Source organism: Ptiloglossa arizonensis, chromosome 7 (genome assembly GCF_051014685.1).
Source record: "Ptiloglossa arizonensis isolate GNS036 chromosome 7, iyPtiAriz1_principal, whole genome shotgun sequence".
NCBI classification, from domain to species: Eukaryota; Metazoa; Arthropoda; class Insecta; order Hymenoptera; family Colletidae; genus Ptiloglossa; species Ptiloglossa arizonensis.
In genome coordinates, this window is record NC_135054.1 from 17392371 (window position 1) to 17413066 (window position 20696).

The window sequence follows — 20696 nt, forward strand, 5'->3', positions numbered from 1 at the left end:
AAAAGTATATATAGTATCCGGCTCCATTTAGAAGAAAAATGCAATTCCCTTTGCGGGTGCGTCGTTGCACATATGAATATGATAAGATCGTCCCAATTTCGTGACACACCCTATATAGTCGCAGTTGTATGCGTTTGGTTGATGGCGTGCAAGTTGCAGCGGTACCATAAAAAATAACATAAATAAGATTCACGTTGGATGTTAAATACTGAAATTTCTTTTTTCACTCTTAAAAACATCCATCGTTAAACTTTTAATACAATTTTTTTTATATATTTTTTACGTAGGTCACTATTTTTTAAAGTTACTGCCCGAACATTCACGTTGGAAAATAAATAATATCATAAAGGTGTATTGCACGCGGTTGATTAATCTCAAACTTTGTTACAGGCAAGATTATTGCACACTTTAATTAGTATTAATTCTTCTACTAGTTATGTTTATAAATAGTTTGATTAATTTTGCGATAAATTCTTAGAAATATTCAATTTCATATATTTCCAGTGTGATGTTTTTATTCTTTCAATTTGTTAGATATTTTTAAAATTTTATGAACGACGAATATTTATCAAAGTTATTAAAAAATATTTTTAAAAATATTTCATTTCACGCAGTCTTCGTACAGTTCTTAGTAATTATTTAAATTGTACTTTTTCTATATATGTTGCGTGTTTTATCTTATCAGCTCATGATACTAGACCAATTTATGTTAGTTTCAAGCTTTACGTTAATATACAGCCTCTAATTGTAGTGCAAGTTTAAAGCAAGTTCGGCGAGGAAAATCCACCTTGATGAATTTTAATTTTGATTTAAATTTCGTTTCAATTTCAGAAAGTCGGCATTAGTTCTACCGAAAAATTTGCATCGCTTATATTAATTTATTCGAACGTAATATAATTCTACTGCTTTCTTCGCAGTTATTTCAACGTTTTATTAATATTCATCGACTTCGACTTCTTTCGAAATAACGAATTCAAATGTGGTACAATTTTGTTAATTTTTCCATATTCTTGTTTCACGTTTTCCTTACTTTTACGTAAAATCGGTAACAATGAAGTAGCAATTATTAAACGTAGTTCTTTTGAGTTCAGTAATTGCACAACTAATTATGTCGTGTACTGAGCAGCTAATGGTACCACGTTGATGGCATTGGTTAATAATTTCAGTCGAGTGATGTACGGCTATATGACGCACAAAGTTGCACTAGTATAAGTGCATTAACGTACCGAATGGCTTCGAGACATTAAAGTCGACTTTGTAACGTAACAGAATTGTCGGTTTCAATTTTCTCTGCTCCGGTGCTGCTTTGAAAAAATCATTCACGACGTGCCGTACGTTAAGAAACCTCAAATTGATGGATAATAATCGATGCTAAGATTCGACCACATAACACGTGTATGCGGAAGTCTCGTAACCACGTTTATTAAGCACATTCACTGAACATATCCATAGGTGTTCACCGCACAGACCGCACTGAGATCGATCAAAATCGCAGATCAAGCGAAAGCTTATAAGTGCTCGGAACACACACAGGATTAATGGAATAATTACGTCAAAATATTTCACATTACATAAAATAACGTACTGAATAAAAAAGGTAGTTTCAAAGTCTATAATTTATTAATCTCTTGTTACACAAACGTAGAATATATATATTCATCGCTTTCACATTGAAATTGATAAAAATTGATTAAATTTGATTTCCACTATTTAAGTTTCACGTAGTCGTGATCCAACCGAATTAGAACAGAATATAATGAAGCGTATTCACACACTGCAACTGAATATCTAGTTTGTACAGCTTGTGGAACATTTTCAAAATATTTTACACTCCATTGATAAAGTTATAAATATAATACTCGAATTATTTTTACCGGTGTGATCGTACCGTCACGAATGACATGTTCACTGTTTTCGTTAGTTATATTTACAATTGTGGTCGGTTAAGATAAAATGTACGATGAATATTTTATCGACAATATTCAATGTAAAATTTGTAGAATCGTTCTGCCGATATAATTATGGTGATTAACGATTCTTTCAGACAATGGTGTGTATATGTTTTAGGTCGATCTACACAATGGCAGTTCTAGTAAGTCTCAGAACATTTCCGGGATATTCATAAAGAACGTTTTGCCGAACAGTCCGGCCGGAAGAACCGGTGAATTGAAGGTAACGTAATGATTTAGATTTCGTTCGGTATACTTTCCATTTAATGGATGCAATTGAAATAAAATGAAAAAAAAAAAGAAAAGAAACCAAGGAAGTGATTTACCATTCTACACGAGTGTACAATAATAACTTCTCTGACGATCTCACAAGTGGAACTCGATTGATTCCAATTTTTCGTGAAATATTACGTAAAAGTCCAAAGATATTTTATAGTAATCTTTCGTGAAAGGCACAAGTGGAAATCAATCGAATCTACTCTTTGAAATATTAAGAAAAGTAACATTGCAATATAATAATACATACACAATAATTAAAAAAAGAATTGTACACTTTCGACAGTAGGTTACCAATGTATTATACACTGTTTAACACTGGTATTAAAATCTAATCTGAAACACACGAAGAAAACTTCTTCGACCCCAAAGAAAAGCACTTTTATACTTTCATACTCGTGATTAAAAATGCTGCAACACCTTAATACATTCTTTCACAGTTTGGTAAAAGAAGGAAGAAAAAATTCCTATTAAATCCTCGGAAGTGTGCAATTCTGTTTAAATCACTATTTTCAGCGACGATTAATACTGTTCTAATTACTCTTCGATTCAGATACGTATTATTGATGTTACGATTCGTGTAGGAAAAAAGTATGAATGTAAATCGAAAAACGTACACACATGTGTACTAGATTGTTCGATAAGGTTTTTTCGTTCCATAAAACATATTGAACGGTCTAGCAGCAGGTTGCTGGATCAGTTTTATCGAACGCATAATTATTGAACAACCTGTTACAATGTATCCGGATGATCGAACTTTCGGGCAATAGAGAGCCTTCTGTAGAGATACGAATCGTTAGACAAAGTGGAGACGCTGCAGACGAATCGAGGGAAATTAAAGGATTTAATATGCGCGTTTCTGTTCGTGTGTACTTTCAGGTCGGAGACCGAATAATCGAGGTCGATGGCGTGGACCTGCGGCACGGCACGCACGAGCGGGCAGTTGAGGTCATACAAGCCGCCGGAAATCCTGTCTGTCTTCTCGTTCAATCTCTGGTGCACCTGGTGAGACCTCGCCACGACCAGGAATATCGATGTACTCCTCACCCACACCTCCCCCATTATCCTGAATTTTCTCACACTTAGAACTTATTATCAGTGAACAGTGTCGAACCCGACGAAAGAATCGAATCGAACGAACCTATTGTTCCGAGTGCTCGTAGCGAAGTATCGGAATCACTTTAGAGTTTGGAACAACTTTCACGACGATGTAATATCGCTACCCTCGTTTACGTGTATCGATGAGATCAGTGTCTAAGTTTCGTTTAGTAAGAATAATATTTACGGAAATAAAAAATTCACGCGGTAGCTTCGAACCCATCGCTACTTGAATTCTGTCGAACTCTGTTGAAATAATACTTGTAAAGTAACGAAATAATACTTGTAAAAAAAATTCATACGGTATGTTCGAACCCATCGCTACTTGAATTCTGTCGAACTCTGTTGAAATAATACTTGTAAAGTAACGAAATAATACTTGTAAAAAAAATTCATACGGTATGTTCGAACCCATCGCTACTTTCATTGAATTCCACTTCTGAACTTTACATGATAGATTCGAGTGCATCGCCACGTTCGTTGAATTCTTTCGAAATGGAAAACCAAACGTAAACAAAGATTCGCGCGATCTATTCAAACCCATTGCTACTTCATGGCAATAAATTAAGTTTCCCTCAACGCGGTTCTTTCGAGTCGATTTTTCGTCGAGTTCGTCTATATATGTATATTCCTCGTATTTTTTCTAGTCAATAGTCACCGATTTTCAGTTGGTATTCAAGTACTCTTAGAATATTGGCTGCTGCAAAAATTCTATCCACTGGTAAACGTGACAAAGTAACTCGAGTTGCGATACAATTTCTATTAAATGTCAAAATCGTTCGAGTATTTGGAAGAAACCTTGAGAAAATATTAAAACGATATCGGTACAATTTCGTTGTAAAAAAAGAAAATGTAGAATTCACTGCCGGAAAAACTAGGGTAACATTGAATCAAGTGTATTGTGTTTCCTGAAAGTGTACAAATATTTTCATCATTTTTCCTCGACTGCTCGATGCTACGACGAAAATATTTTCGATCGGCCTTCATATTGTGCAAACAGTGTTCGTAGCCAAGCACGTAAAAACGATATTTTCGCGTTAAATTCAACGAGGAATTGAAAGATAGAATTTATACAGCAATCTAATATTTATCGTACACAAGATCACATCGATCTACGTGTTTCATTTTGCTTTTCGTATTTCTATTAACGAGACCAGTAAGTTGCAAAGCACGTATAATTTTGTTAACGCACACTGCCACTCTCGACGTATTCGTTATACGTTTATTTATTTTCCGATGCGTTTCACATATACTTCCGAAGTTAGTCCGCTTGCTGCGCATCGCGCATTATTGAAGTTTAATGTTGTTTGCAATCACCGTGCGAGCTTTAGTATTCGCCAAAGAATAAATTGTTTCCGACGCTGTCAATATCCACAGTCCCTAAAATCTGCTTACAATAGTCACGCGTATTGAACTGTCACTGAACTCAAAATTAGTCGTACGTTCGATCATAAATTTTCATTTTCAAAGTTTAATAGCTTGTTAAATATTTGATCGTCGATGCACCGTTCGATACAAAGAGAAGAAATGTAAGAATATTTTATCGAGAAATGTAATTTAATCCGATAGAATTTTCAATGAAATTCATTCATTATATTCAATTGCATTTTTTCGTTAAATTTGCAAAATTGAAGATCGAAATTTAAATCCCTGAAAATTGAAAATTTCGAATCGAATTGTTCGAAAGAGATTGTATTGTCTACCGTTTAACTTCCTTTTACGCTACGTATCAGACACCGAATTTTATTATTTTAATCGACAGTTTAGGTTCAATTGCAACCATTTGTCATGCAATTTCTGCTTGTTATCTGCTTGTAAATAGGTGCATTATGCAGTCGGATACGTTCAAACCAGCGATTTGCATAATTCCGAAATATTTGAACGAAGGATAAGATCTCCGTTATAGATGATGATCAGTACCAAGAGGGATAGCATACATTGAGAATTATTTCTTTTTATGTTTGTAAGAATTTGACTACTTTTTGTGAAATTTGAAACATATTAATTTCTTAATAATTTATTTTACATAAAATTATTTCTAATAATATCAGTCAAGCACGACAACCAATATTTGTTAAAATTTGATCTAATACTTAACCTCGACGAAGAAAAAACAAAAGTTAGATATTCCTTATAAATAATCCAGTACAAATCAAGATTAAATTATTTCTTTAATCGAATGCTCTCTAGAAGTGCCATGTAGTATATTTCCCGCAGTATTTTCGTTTCTCTTTTTATTTATCTAAGGATTTTTTTGCTTTATTCGTACCGTGATATATTTTTTTTTAGAGATAAATCACGCAATACTCTCATTTACCGAGCGCGAAGGGAAATTCTGTAGGTTCAAGTAGACGTGAGAGTGGTCGATAGTTATCGAATTCAGGAACTCACGCAAACGTGAGAGCGGCCGATAACCGCAGAATGTTCGAACTCACGCAACCGCGAGAACAGACGATTAAGTGCTGACAGATTAATGCATGATTAATATAAATATTTACTCGCAAAAAGTTACAGTATCAACGAAACGTTTTATATTCCCCAACTAGCAAGAAAAAATACACTACTGTGTATTAAAAAAAAAAAAAAAGAAAAACAAGTGTAACTGCACGATGAAATTTAGCAAATTGAGATTATAGGAATTCTCATCAGTCATTCGACATTCTCCTCCACCAATTTTCCTATCCACGCTCGAAAACAAGGTACAGTTCATCTTAATTTTTCGAATCACCCTGTACACCAAATAATAACGTATACATACGAGGCGTTACAGTGTTTAAACCGTGAAACATCTCCGTAAAACACGTACATCTTAAACAGTCAGATTAGCTCGACAGGAGTAATCCTTGAACACATACTTACACCGTCCTTGAGTTTCATTCCCTCGAATTTCTTGAATTCCAACCGATGGACAATGAAGATAATTGAAAAATTAAATTCCAAGCAGAAATTTAAAATGATCCGGGAGATTCTGAAACGGGATTGAAAGCGGTGGAATTAACGCGAAAATAGAAACGAAAGTAGTGGAATTAATTTCAAAAATAGAATTCAACGTAGAGGGATTAATTCAAAAATAGAATTCAAAATAAATACGATTTTAAAATAGGATTCAAAATAGATACGATTTTAAAATAGGATTCGAAATAGAGGAAGTCGGCCTGAAATAGAATTCCGAATAGACACAATTCCGAAATAACATACCAAATAGACACGTCCAATTCTAAAGTAGAATTCCAGCTGGATTTAATTCGACGATCGAGCGAATTAATTTCGAAATTCGATTCTCGCGATTATGGAAGAAAGGTCCAAGTCGATTCGTTCTCGAGTCTATAAATTCGATAGTGTTTGTGCGATTGCTTCGATCCCCTCCCTCCGTCACTCCACACCACCGAAACGCCACATCGCGAGTTCTCTCAATTTCAATCGACCCGATTCGGCGTACGGTACCAAGCGTATAGCAAATTATAGAGACCGAGCAACAGCGAACGTGAAAGTGGGGGGAAAGAGTGCGAGAAACGCGCAAGAGGAAGAAAGACGATTACAAAGAAAGGAATGTGGAAGCCACGGGGGTCGGGAGGGGTTGAAAAACGCGAAAGAGGGATGAAAGAGTGAATAAAAAAGCAAAAAAGTGGAAGGGAGGGACACGTAGACACAGCCATTGTCGGCGAACGTCCCTTATACATCTACGATGCATCGAGGTCGAACTTTCCAATAAACCTGCCGAGGAGGGGGACGAATAGAGGGAAATAGAGTGAAAGCCAGAAACAGAATGAGAATCGTGCAAATCAGAGCAAACGGTATCGCAGATAACCAAAGCCAAGATATACACATATGGATATTGTTTTTCTTTGGAGAAATTTACTAACTCGTGAGAAGCTCGAATTGGAAAGAATATGTAAATTGCAGTATATCGAGCCACGGTACGAATTTTTACCGAAAAATTCAAATTCTACAATCCGGAGCGAACAGTATCGAAGATGCACTTTGTAATCAAAGATGTATTTAACGCGTGGAGAACTCGAATTGTAAGAAATTCAATGTGAATATTAGAGATTCTGAACAAGCGACGTGCTCTTATCGGAGAACATTTTACGTTCGCGTGTTGCATTTTTGGAGAAACGTGAAAATCGTCGAAATCGAAGGAGAGCGTCGTTGCACACTGGATGCGTTCCGAACGAAAAGAAAAGTATCGCTCTCGAATGTTTTGTTTCGTTGCGAAGTGTTGGTCACCGGAGCTGCGAATAATGTACGAATTGTTGTCCGTTTTTGTTTGTCGAACGAATTATCATCCGGTGCTCGTAATTGACGTTCGTCGCGCGGTGGAGTGTGCGTCGCACACGTTTGTAATTCGAAACGTGTTAATCGACTTCGGTCGTGTTCAAACGAACAAAGTTACTCGATGCAACGGAGCGTCGATCGAAATGTAATTCGCGAACGTGGAATCGTCCACCGTGTTGAATTAAAGCACAACCGACAGGATGAAGTCAAACGACCCGTACAGAATTTCAAAACGACGCTTTGATTGGTTATACCGATCCCCTGCACAGAGAGAGAACCCTGCCCGCCACTCTCTTCGGCCCGTTGAATTTTCGACGAAGAGCAACAAATGTGAATTGCCAAAAACAATAAACCGATTTTATTTGTAGCATACGGGTTTCACGACAGGTTGATCTGGCATCGAGATACGCGATCAGAAATGCAGATTGCACATTCGATCGAGGGAAACGGTTATAATGGGGTCCACTGTTCCAATAGGGCTTAAATTTACTCCACCCTAACGATTACGTAACAAGTGACTCGCATTACCAGCCGAGGGTTGATCCTTTCTTTGGTACACGAATCGTAAATTAACCTTCCACGTTTGTCTTACCGTGATATCGCTAAGTGCTATTACCTTCGTCGACTGATGGTCCACTGGTAAAATAGCACTCCATTAACACTGCTCAATGCGGTAAATTACCGGCCCTAGTGTTCCTCGTTTCTTCGCCAATTAGGAATTGTATGTCCATTAGAACATCGCTAACTACTGTCAATTACCCTCATCAGCTGATACTCATCATCGGTAATATACAGTAGAACCTCCACTGTACGAACATTCGTTATTCGAATGTATCGAGCATGATTCTACTATTGTTTGAAAAGTATTTTTTTTATGGAAATATTTCTCCATAACGGTGAAAGTAGAATTCAGTTTGAACGACGATGACACCAGAACGATACACCGACGATTCTACATCGAAGAATAAAAATTGTCTTAGATGGTTCGAGAGATAAAAAAAATTTAATTTAACACAGTTCGGTGTTTTGAAATACCTTGTGAAATCAACTATTACGATGTAGAAATCAACTATTACGAAGTTGTTCGTTGATAATGTTGTTTTGTTTATTTTTCATTTTTTTGTTATTTCACATCGAATCTAGAATCATTGAGTCAGAAAAGTGCTCGGTTCGTTCCCTGAAAATTCCCTTACCCGAATAGTCGTGTCTCCTCATTAGTGCAAGTAATGGAGGTTCTGCTGTAGCGCTCCATTAACACCGCTTATAAGGAACATCGTCCAATTAACGATCTCCAATTTTGACGAGACTTGGCACACAAATGGAGCAGTGAACAATACCGAGCCATTTTCTTTATATCGACTCGTGGAAAAGAAAAGCTGAAACGTAATAAAGGTTTTCGACGAACAATCTCGCAGTTAAATAACAATTCCACCGAATGGTCGGGTCGCTCCGATCGATCGAACATCTATTTCCTAAATAACCGTGCTAAAATTCTCATCCTTAATATTTTCCCTGTTAATCAACAAACAAGTAATTTCTCATCGTCATCGATCGAATCAAATCGATCGTATTCGATATCGGTGTCGAAAATTCGTCACTTTTAAAACCATTCAACCCAATAAGAATCACCTCAGTAAATTAAAAAATACTTTTCATAGTTCGTAATACCGAGAACGAATCATTGCACCGAATGAAATATTTTTCAATGCTCGAGTTGTGCCAAGTTTCCCGAAACTACGGTCGTTCCGTGCGGTCCGTGTCGGTGCAGCGAATTATCCACAGAATTTGTCGTTCCTTCGTTCGTCGACCGATCTCGTTGACGGGTTAATTCGGTTCGAATTTATACGAAAGCGGTCAGCGCGAACAAAAGGGGGATGGAATAAAAACATGAAAAAAAAAATGTACGAGACGCGCGCATACCCCCGGTAGGGAGACCAGGGGGGGTACCAGCGATTGACAATGAGTCAGGGATGCCGCGGTTTGACAGAAAGTGTGGATTACGTCGTTGCAACGAGCGTCCATCATCGACACCATGGACCCCAACCCCTACCACCTGGCTTCAGCTCCCTCTGATCAACACCATCCACCTTCTCTCTCTCTCTCTCTCTCTCTCTCTCTCTCTCTCTCTCTCTCTCTCTCTCTCTCTCTGTCTCTGTCTCTGTCTCTGTCTCTGTCTCTCTGTCTCTCTCCCCATCTGATATATCGACACCCGCAGTTTCATAGACGAAACCGGCCGGTAGACGTTAGCTGGCTCGATCCTCAAGAGCATCGCGATGCGCCGCCTCTTTGGACGCAAATGCGTCTCGTTCGTTGTACGTTACATAAGCACACGCACACCGCGCAACGAAGTTCGTTCACGCGCGAAAACACGCAACTTTCGGGGCCCGTCTCCGAGCTGCCACCGGGAGACGACACATCAGTGACCAAGTTCCCTAACGTAAACGCGCGTATCGCTCCTCGTACACGACGAAATACTATTTCGGTTACGTGGTGAAAAGCTAGTGTCGTTCGTTCTTTCGATCGATTTCGAGAATCGAATTCCACCGGTTCGATCGATTCTCTTTCTTTCTCTCTCTCTCTCTCTCTCTCGCTCGAGTGACTTTGCATCGTACAACAGTGGTTTCCAAACATCGTCAAACGTATCCCGAGAATGGAGATTTTTTTTAGTAGGTATTCTCGTTTACTCGGATAAATTTCAAAGTATATCGGTTGGAATCTTTATCGTCGATGAATGGGGAAGATACGGAGAAACTTTCGCAAATTGGTTGTTTTGGAAAATTTTGACAGTGTTGGATAAAGTATAATGAGGGTAGTGTGGTACCAGATGGAACATCGTGGTAAATGTAAGATGAAATATGTTTGCATAGTTTTGTTGCATCGAGATTTAAGAATGGATTTACTAAATGAGATACAAGTCGTGGAGTGTTTAGATCTTTCGTATTGTGCGGGACGTTTAATCGGGGCAATTGTGAATGTATGTTGATAATTAAACTCGCCAATGAAGAAACGTCACATCGTCGCGAGGTTAATGATAGATGTTACGAATCGGTGGTATGTTGAAATTTTAGTTCAGTTTGTAGCGAAGCAATTCGTTCTCGAAGAGATTGAAACGGTACAAGAGAAATTATATTGTTTTATTAGTCGAATTCTGACGATTCGATGAATTAGTGGAAGTTGTTCGTGTTTCTTTACGTCGAAAATTCTTCTATTCGCGCCCCTTAGAAGTGGCGCCCCCTACTTTGGAAACCGCTGTTGGTACAATGAGTCACTGGAAGACTTAAGGGGGATGATCAGGGTGCCGGGTCGAAAAGTAACGTCATCTTTGCAATTTATCTTTGAACTCGGTAATTATTCTTTCATTTTAATTCATTAACACACTAAAAACTCGCATCCTTCGTGGAATAAAATAAAAAGAACGAGCGAAAAATATTAATTTTGCGTCGAATCCTCGAAATTGATCGTTCCGAAGAAACATTGTTTCGCGTTTGTCGAGCTTCTGACCGCTTAAAGTATCCCAAAAAAAATATACAAATGGTACAATAATCTCCAGTAGTGTATAACAATCTCTATCGTCTCGTCGTAACTCTGCGGAAGATATTAATCTCCAATGAAAATGGCTGTCGTTGAAAGTTAAAGGTTTCGTTCGATGTAAAGTTCCTCGAATGAAACCGGTCGAAAAAGTGAGAGAAAATCACGTTCGCGCGTTAAATAAAATAACAAAGAATATTGCTGTCGGGATTTGCATTCCACATGGTTCCGTGCATTTTCGAGAAATGTGAAAAACCAGCTCGGAAAACACGGTCTCGAGGTGGACGGGTTCAAAGCTGCGCGACCACGCGCAATCTGTCACGCTCTCGAGAATATTCCTTCGTTATTGTAACGAATATCGAAACGTAACTTTGGAAACACGTGAAATTGAATTTCGAAAAGTGTGTGTGAAACTGATCGATCGTTGCTCGATCCTGCACCGTGGCAATCGCCCTTAATTCGTTCGTTTACACGGTGTACAAAGTCGAGAGATCAAAGTAACCCATTCCGTCTGCCAGGTGTCTCTAATCTTTAATCGCGCGTAGCGAAATCGATCGGCGATTCGTTCCAGCTAAGCTAGAAGTAGCGTCTCAGATCCTTGAGCCCAGTCAGTGGAATGCGCGGCGAGTCTCGTGCGAACCTGAAATCTAATAACACGCATTAATCACGTTCCCCACAATGTAGCTGCGGGCGGCCCGCGGGAAAACTCACTGTTACCGACGATTGGATCGACGAAATCGAACGCGTCACGCTGTTATATTACAGTTGTTCTGGCAGCAATTCAAGACGCTGCCCCTGGCGGGAATATTTCATCCGCGTTGTAATTCAATACGAAAGGTTTGTAAACGTGACGAAATTAATGCGATCGCGCGAGAAAAGGCACAGTTTTTCCTTCGTTGGTACAGCTCGTTCTTTCGTAACACCGCAACAACGATGCCAATGTTCCGTACACTTGTTCCTGGTCCACGATAAATGTTCCAGGAAGTTGTTTTTTTTTTTTTTTTTGGATTAAATTTTACGCAAGCGGTAATTTCGATTCAAGTTCAACGATCGTGGAATATTTGTTGAAATTCGACGATTTTTAACAGTCTTGGACGTTTTTTCATTTTTTTATCTCCGTGCTATGGTTTTGGGTAATTTGTTTTATCAATTCTACCTTTGTCTCGATCGTAGTTTCGAGACAATTGTCGTCGATAAATCTTTTACAGGATACTTATCAGGAGGATTTTATTTACAACTCGTACTCGTGACTTCGTTACTTACAACTTGTACTCGTGACTTCCTTACTTACAACATGTGTTCGTGACTTCATTACTTATAACATGTACTCGTGACTTCATTACTTACAATTTCTACTCGTGACTTCGTTACTCACAATTTCTACTCGCGACTTCGTTACTCACAATTTCTACTCGCGACTTCGTTGCAATTTCTACTCGTGGCTTATAATTAATACATTGTAACTTCAAAGGCAGCTTGTCCACACGAGATACCGTTGAGACCAATTTTCCTCCACAACGTATTACACGTTCGTGTAGAGGTATTCGGCCTAAATTCGCGCAATGATTAACGAAACATTGAACCCATGGAAATTTCACCAGCGATCGCGTTAATTTTGCCACGTCTGTAGCACTCTGGCATCCACACCCGCCAACCAAAATAGTAACCCCGTTCGTCGATTGTTTTGTTTACACGTCGAACGTTTCGTACCTGCCGGGCAGTGAGTTTTCCAGGGTTGTAGTCGTTGTTCGCGCGTCGCCATGAGATATTGAAGCGACAGACGGTGTTTGTTGGATTTCCAGAACGAGAACGAGGAACAAGACGACGATGGCGGAAGACCAGCAAGAAGACAAAGCATCAAGAATCGAGTAGGCGAGAAGCCGGTATCTGCCTCCGGTGACGCTCCCGGGACACCCACCGCGTCCTTTGATCAGAAAGCGTTACCCGCCACGCCAGTCAGGTCCATCACGCCGGAAGTGACACAGGTGAGTCGTTTCCTTTCGTCTTCTCTGTTCCACTTTCTCTAGCCTCGCATCTTCGACCATGATCGAGACTTCGAGTAATTCACTATTCGGTCAAATTGTTCGATGAAATTTTCGATCAAATTGTTCGATTAAATTGTTCGAATAAATTCCCAATATTCGCGAAGTAAATAAAAATTTCTTATTATAGTAGTTTTCGATTTTACGCTTAGAGTCTTCCTTAGCATAAATTTTGTCAAATGTCCTACTTTTGGAAATGAAACGAACATCGAGATAATATTTTCTCATCCGAATACCAAGTACCGAACAGTGACCATCCAATACCGAATATGAAATACCGAGTACTGGACACCTTGTTAGATACCTTTTATACCGAATATCGAGTACTGACTATCGAACGCTAATAACTAGATATCGAACACCGAGTACTAAACATTGACCACCGAGTACTCGATACCTTGTAACAAGCACCGAGTACCGACCACCCGCCAATGTTTATCAAACATTGAATACTCACCATTCGAGACACTCGTGCTACGCACCAAGTACCAAATACTCATTACCATTCATCGAGCATCGAATATCGACTGCTTAAAACTTCATACTACGCACCGAGTACCGAGTATTCATTACCATCCAACGAGCATCGAATATCGACTATATTCAGAACCCCATATCGAGCACCGAGCATTCGTCACCATCGTTGAATCCATTTTTAAAAACCTGTATCTCGTTCTCGAAACCAAGGAAGAGCTCGACACTCGAGACGATCAATATCGACGAAAATCTATCGTTCGCTTCGTCGAGCATACGTCACGATCGAAAGTCGATCGTAATTAAACAACACCGTACGATTCTCACGGCGCTCGTCGCAAGAACTGGGGACCTTGATCGTCAACGTATGGAAAGGAACGTCACTCGATTGTGTTCGATGTAAATTAATTCGGTCAACGCAATCGATTGTTACGACTTCTGGTTACGAGGTAGCGCGCGTGAACCTCAGGATCCCGTTGTCAGTTCGTTTCGTTGCGCGTTCAAGCAATTGCGCACGATCCATTGCGTTTGAATTTTCACGATCGAAGCACTCACGCGCGCCAACAGTTTTCGATAATCGGTTCGATCGGTTCTCGGAATTAAAACGGGCACTCGCGTTTTCGATGTACCGGTGATGGTACCACTCGTGATTACGTACTCGTACGATAGTGAATTCTAAGTTTATCCTCGTGAGATGAGCCTGCTCCACGGTACACCAGTGCGACGGAGATACAAAACGAAGCGAAATTTGTTCAAAGCTTGCGCGAAGATTGCTCATTGGGTCGCGTGCGTTGCTTCCTACTACGATGGATCACGGAACGTACTTATTGCGCGTTAAAAATTCACATTGCGCGTTCGTTTCATCATACCGATCATCTTTACCTGAAAATATTCGAATACCATGCGTGCGCGATTGTTGGATAGTTTCTCGACCACGAGAAACGTAGCGTGTGTTTTTTTCCTTTTAACGTTTCATTGACATTCTCACGGCCGATAAATACTGAATCTTTTCGTCATTGAAGATCAGGCTGTCAATGGGAGTACTCTTTGAACGATCTTGATCATTTCGTATCGTCTTCCAGCGACGAGTGTGTTATCGTTTGTAACTTGGTGCACGAATATTTTACAGTGTCGTCTGGACGAAATCAATCGATCGCTCGTTGCTACTTGAAACGCATATAAATTCTAGCTCGATGAAAATTTTACAGCAGGAACGGATCGTTGTGGAAAAATTTTGACGTAAAATAATCGTATCGTGTAAAAATTGTAACGTTAAAAAAAAGTTCAGTTCACGTGCAAGGGTGATCTCCTTGAAGAGGATATCCTGATCGTTCAAATTGTCGTGACGCGGGGAATGACCTTGACGATCGATTAATTTTGTCCGAACTATAGTGGAGTGTTCAATTTCTGCCACATTAACACGGTGAACTTTCTTCGAGTGCGAATGGTTTTTTCGGAGAACTTTTCTTTCACGAAAGTTCAAACATTGACCTTTTCCTCGCCTATTGAAAAATCTTGGCAAACTCCCAAACAAAAAAGAAGCGATTCATTCAAGATCTCGAGCCGGATGAATAAACTATCTCACGTTTACCTTTTTCTACTTGCACAGGGAGGTTTCGGGGACGAAGAGAAGCAGAGCAGCTCGAGGTCGGATTTTAAAAGACAAAGTACAAGATCTTCAGATGGCGCGGGTACCAGTGCGCGAAGGTACAAGTATATTGACACCCTTTGTTGCTCCGAGCTCTTTACACGACTCTCTAGAAACTGCTTCTGTAGAGTAGAATCGAAAAGAAACCAAGTCCCGGTGAAACGCTCGTGAAATTGAAACCTCTGTCATTGAACGTTGAAAACCTCGAGAAAGATGACATGGAAAGACAAAGAGTATTATTGGAAACGTTAAAACTCGAACGAAACGGAACGTTTTATTAGTAATTTAAATAACCGATTCGATGCAACGAAAGCTCGCAAATCTGTAACAATCTTGTAATATTTTGAATAAATTTACGCATCAAAAGCGGGAACACCGATATCTCGATCGCGTGTACGTACTTTGAAATATAAGTTATCGAATAAATTTACAGTAAAATTGGCTTTAAATAGTTCTTAAACGTTTTCAACGCGGCGAAGCGTTTCGACGATTCGATTGCGCGTTGTTCAAAGCGTGTACACAATTCGAATAAATATTTTTCTTTCGAATAATTGAATAAATCAGGGATCAAGTCTGAGAATCGAATTTATTTTAGATCGTTTGTTTCTCGTTCCAGATCCTCCATGAAGAAGTCGATTCGGAAAAAGGCGCCATCACCGCCTTCCAATCCGGGCATATTGCGAGAAGTGAGCGAAGAGAAGGAGGATAATGCTGCGAAAGAGGAAGACAAGACGCCAAGACGGAAGTATTCTTCGGACGAGAGCTCGGAGGAGGAGGACACGAGAGAACTCGAGGGAAACGTTTACACGAAAGCTGGCATGGAGGTAATTCGAATACAGGAATCATCTACGGGAGTTTCACGACCGATTGACTACCAATTCGAAAACTGGATTTTCAAATACAAATTTTTAGATTTCGAGGAAAAGCGCCGGGAACTTAAAACGTTCGAAACAAGAGATCGAAGCCGATCCGGAACAAGAGGATGAATTCGGTTACACGAAGAGTACGTAATCTAACACTGCCCTATTCTTTGGTATCAAAATAAAGAGCTAAAATTAAGTAACAATTCCACCAGATGCAATACTTCCGTTTTTTTTTTTCTTTTCTTTAATAATCATCGATTGCAAAAAGAACACCCTACGAACTCGAGATATAGAAAATTTGAAAATTGTCGACAATACCTTCGACTTTTTACATCGCTTTAGAAGAGAAATATTTCAAATGTTGAAATAACGGAAACTTTATTATCCGAGCAACATCGAGACAGAAACACTCGGATCGCTCGTGAACGAGTCTCTTTCATTTTACGGTAAAAATAATTACTCCGGAGATCAATATCGCAGCGCTCGAGAAATTATTCTTCTTCCTCTTATCTCTTAAAGGTCGTTAAAGTTCCATGTGATGAATTTAGATTAAAGCGATTCCTCGAATCGACTGGTGTACGAAATAAATTATACACAACAAACGACGGGAAAGAAATAATCTTTATTTTTTTTTTTTGCTCATCAATAGAATACATAAAGCTCAACGTCGAAAGTGAGTTATCGTTATCGGGTAACACGCTCTAACCGAACGTTTATATACGTGTTGCTATCGGTTCAGATAATAGAGGTTCTACTGTACTCGGTATCCGGTGTATCGCATCCATGGTGCAGATATAACGTAACGGTGGAACGTATGATTTCTTCGCAGTGAAAGTTCAGAAGAAGTATCACTCGCTTGGACACAAAGTATTATTGGTCAAAGTGGAGAAGGACAGGAGCGGTTTGGGTATATCGCTCTCGGGTCATAAGGACAGGAATCGTATGGCAGTGTTCATTTGTGGCCTTAATCCGAAAGGTTCAGCTCATAAAGGAGGCGAGCTCGCGGTTGGTGACGAGATACTCGAGGTGCGTGTTCACAGTTTCTTCCATTATTGTTTCGTTGACATTTCCGTTAAACGCGAGATCGATATGCGACTGTGATATTCCCCTTGGCGCGTTGAAAGTCCTAATTAGGTGCGAAACCTACATCAGACTCCTCGGGTATTGATTTCAGGACTCCGAGCCACGTAAATTATTCATGACGTCATTTCATTCTGTCTGACCTTACGTCGCGATACAATGCAGACTATTCGATCTTGGTTTATATTGTACCTCGTAGTACCGTAATTGTTTACATACCGCGGTGACGCTTCAGCTTCGAATACCTGTTCAAGCGTACAAAATACTCGAAGAATAGTAAAACAATACGAAAGTCACCAGTGGATGATGATTGTGTACATATACAATTTTATTTTTTCGTAGGAGACTTTGTTCTCTAGAAAATTGAGTTTAATCGTTTTCTGATAAGTACGATCTGTATTCGATCAAGAATTAATTAATTGTATCGTTATTTGTAAGATAGTATGGAAGTATACAAGTGGAAGATAATTGTGCAATTGTACAAATTTTTTCGTAAGAGACTTTGCTTTCTAGAAAATTGAGTTTAATCGTTTTCTGATAAGTACGTCTGCACTCGATCGAGAATTAACGAATAATGCAAGAAAAATAGTAAAACAAAATGGAAGGTACAAGTGGAAGATAATTGTACAGATGTAGAAAAATTGTTCACAGAGAACCTCGTTTTCTAATAAGAAGATTTTTACGTTTTCAGGTAAATGGCTGTGTTCTGCAAGGAAGGTGTCACTTGAATGCATCCGCGTGCATTAAAGGAATGGCTGGCACGTGTTTCAAAGTTATCGTTGTACGGTGAGACATAGTTTTTTTTTTATTTTCGTGCAGCTGCTTACGTGTCGCAAAAGATCGATTTAAATGCAATATTACGCTCTTCACAGGAGAAAAGCGGCCGTTAATGATCTTGCAGTGAAACCGCTTGTTCAGTTTCCTCCAATGATGGACGACGTGAGTATCGATTCCAAAGTTCTTATTTTCTAATCGTAGTATCATTTTATTGACAATTTCTTTTCGACGACAACCTTTTGTTTCTTTACATTGCTCGTATACTTGCTACACACTTATAAACATAACTACCCGAGAAAAATTCAATTCTTCAAGTTAGAAATTGATCTACAGATTGAAGCAACAAACTTACAAATCTTGTAACTTTGATTGTCAACCGGAGAATCACTATTTGTTTCGAAAGGGTTGATTCGTTGATCCACATTGTCTAAACCTTTTTCCACGAGCTTGGAAACCTTTCCACCGATTATCATTAACGCTCGATGAGAGCAGTGGCCGAATATTGATTGTTTTTTTGTCACAGATGGAACTGTTCAATCACTACAAAGGAGTACGCAACGTGCCCGTGAAAAAGGCAAGTGTTACCGAGTAGAACGTACATTCAAGCGTTTCGATTACTACATGCGGGTTTTCCACGTGTAGGGTCAGTACGGACTAGGTATAATGATCATCGAAGGAAAACACGCTGAGGTCGGCCAAGGTATATTCATCTCTGACATACAGGAAGGCAGCGCCGCGGAGCAGGTAATTGTTTCTCGAACAAAACATTTCCCACCGTGTGTTAATTAAATACGATACAATGGTTTCTCGGCGTAACGTTGCATTTTCTTTTATTTACAATCGTTCGCATCTTTACAGGCTGGCTTGCAAGTGGGTGACATGATCCTGGCTGTCAACAGGGACTGTTTGTTGGGTTCAACCTACGACGAGGTAATAAAATACGTGTCGATGGTGTTGCAGTGCTTTTTTACGAAACAAAATATCGATTTAAACTGGAACACTTTGAAAAACATTTACTCTTTCAATGTTTTTACGAGCGTTATGTTTTTAATTTGAAATATACCTCATGAAATAATGTTTAGGAACTTGAGACGAACCTAAAACTAAATGTTTTAGAGATACTCTGAAACAGTGGCTTTGAATCCATGTAAGAGTTGAAACATTTGAAGGGCTATGTTTTTTAAAGATTGACTATTTATTGTACACTACTTTTTCGGTTTGAAGAACAAGTTGTAGCAACTGGTCTCCTATAAATAATTGGTTACAGTGTATCTCTTTGTATATTCTATCTTTAGTTTCTTATTGAATGTCAGGTGAACTGCAAAGAGGTGATCTCATTGTTCGTTAACGATCGAATTGGCAATTAGAAATTAGCACTCGCGGTATTTATCGAGACTGAATAATCGACATCACGTTACACCATTATTTCTTTCTATTTGTAGGCTACCAGTCTCTTGAAGAAGGCAGAGGGAGTCGTGACACTGACAGTGTGCAATCCGAATCAAAGTAAAGTGGCGAAGGAGGAGGAAGATAGGGCGAAGGGCATAGTTCCAGAACCTGAAAAAGTTAAAGAAAGTAATTCACTTCATTTTCAGCTTATACGTAGTTCATCGTTCAACTTGTGTTATTTGAATTTTTCACGGTAGGTTGAAAAATATCCCACCATTTGTGTCAGGTACTGAAAAGGTGGGACATTTTTTGATCCACTATGTCCCAAAGAGTTAAATAGGGTGATCAGTACTGTCGAACTGGACTCGAGTAAAACGATAATCAAACTATATTCAATAATCTGTTTCACCAGCACCAAAGGAACCAGAAAAGCCAAAGCAACCCGAACCACCGCAAGATCCGAAAGATTGCAAGATCGCTGTGGGAAAAGACACAACGATAGAGTTCCAGAAGGAAAAGGACAAGGGCATTGGCTTCACTATAGCTGGTGGCTCGGACACCCCATGCGTAAGATTCCCTTAGAAAAGAAACCTTTAAACTTTCCACGATCGTTGTTCGAACAACAATTTTCAAATAACGTTCCTTCTATTTCAGAAAGGGGTCTTCATCATCGAAGTGTTTCCGGACGGTGCAGCCGGTAAAGATGGCCGACTGCAAGCTGGCGATCAAATCCTCGATATGTGTGCCAACAGCTTCAAAGATATCGAGCACGAGCAAGCTCACGCGACTGTCCTGAAAGTTACTGGAACTGTGCGTAATGCTTACAAAGTTTTAAATATTTCTCGTGTGAATGTTGCCAATCGTGTCTGTGTTTGCAGATCACAATGGTAGTGCATCGACACGAGAAAGCGGAAGAGGAAATCGAAGTCGAGTTGCAAAAGAAATCCGGCAAAGGAGCTGGTCTCTGTTTGACGGGGTATAAGAGTGGCAAAGGAGCATACGTATCAGACTTGGTATGACATAATACTATTTGAATACCACTTAATATCTATATAGGTATATGTAGAATTGTGAATCGTACTTAAGAAAAAAGCGAGGAAAGAATCTCGTTCTACCACTCATATTTTTCCTTTAGAATTTGTTTCTATCTTTAATGGATCGATGCAATTGCAAAACGTCACTCTTATATAGAAGCACAAAGGCTCTGAAAGTAATAGATAGGGTTCTTGTAAGATTTATGCTAATCCCTATCTCATTATCTAATTATTTGATAGGAATTACAGTAATAAAACTTCCC

At 39.2% G+C, this 20696-nt stretch overlaps 1 protein-coding gene across 2 annotated transcripts in view; it reads left to right on the forward strand.

Moving 5' to 3' along the window:
* The window catches only part of LOC143149418 (multiple PDZ domain protein), a 123417-nt gene that overhangs the window by 99081 nt on the left and 3640 nt on the right, over positions 1-20696 (forward strand). For both annotated transcript variants that reach the window (XM_076316754.1, XM_076316753.1), the window contains 16 exons: positions 2068-2172; positions 3105-3230; positions 12929-13111; positions 15252-15349; positions 15907-16114; positions 16203-16293; positions 16983-17179; positions 17925-18019; positions 18106-18172; positions 18534-18584; positions 18653-18754; positions 18869-18940; positions 19453-19585; positions 19812-19966; positions 20054-20209; positions 20278-20412. In XM_076316754.1, coding sequence (XP_076172869.1) covers positions 2068-2172; positions 3105-3230; positions 12929-13111; positions 15252-15349; positions 15907-16114; positions 16203-16293; positions 16983-17179; positions 17925-18019; positions 18106-18172; positions 18534-18584; positions 18653-18754; positions 18869-18940; positions 19453-19585; positions 19812-19966; positions 20054-20209; positions 20278-20412 — 1974 coding nt within the window. The remainder of the gene's footprint in view (positions 1-2067; positions 2173-3104; positions 3231-12928; positions 13112-15251; positions 15350-15906; positions 16115-16202; positions 16294-16982; positions 17180-17924; positions 18020-18105; positions 18173-18533; positions 18585-18652; positions 18755-18868; positions 18941-19452; positions 19586-19811; positions 19967-20053; positions 20210-20277; positions 20413-20696) is intronic.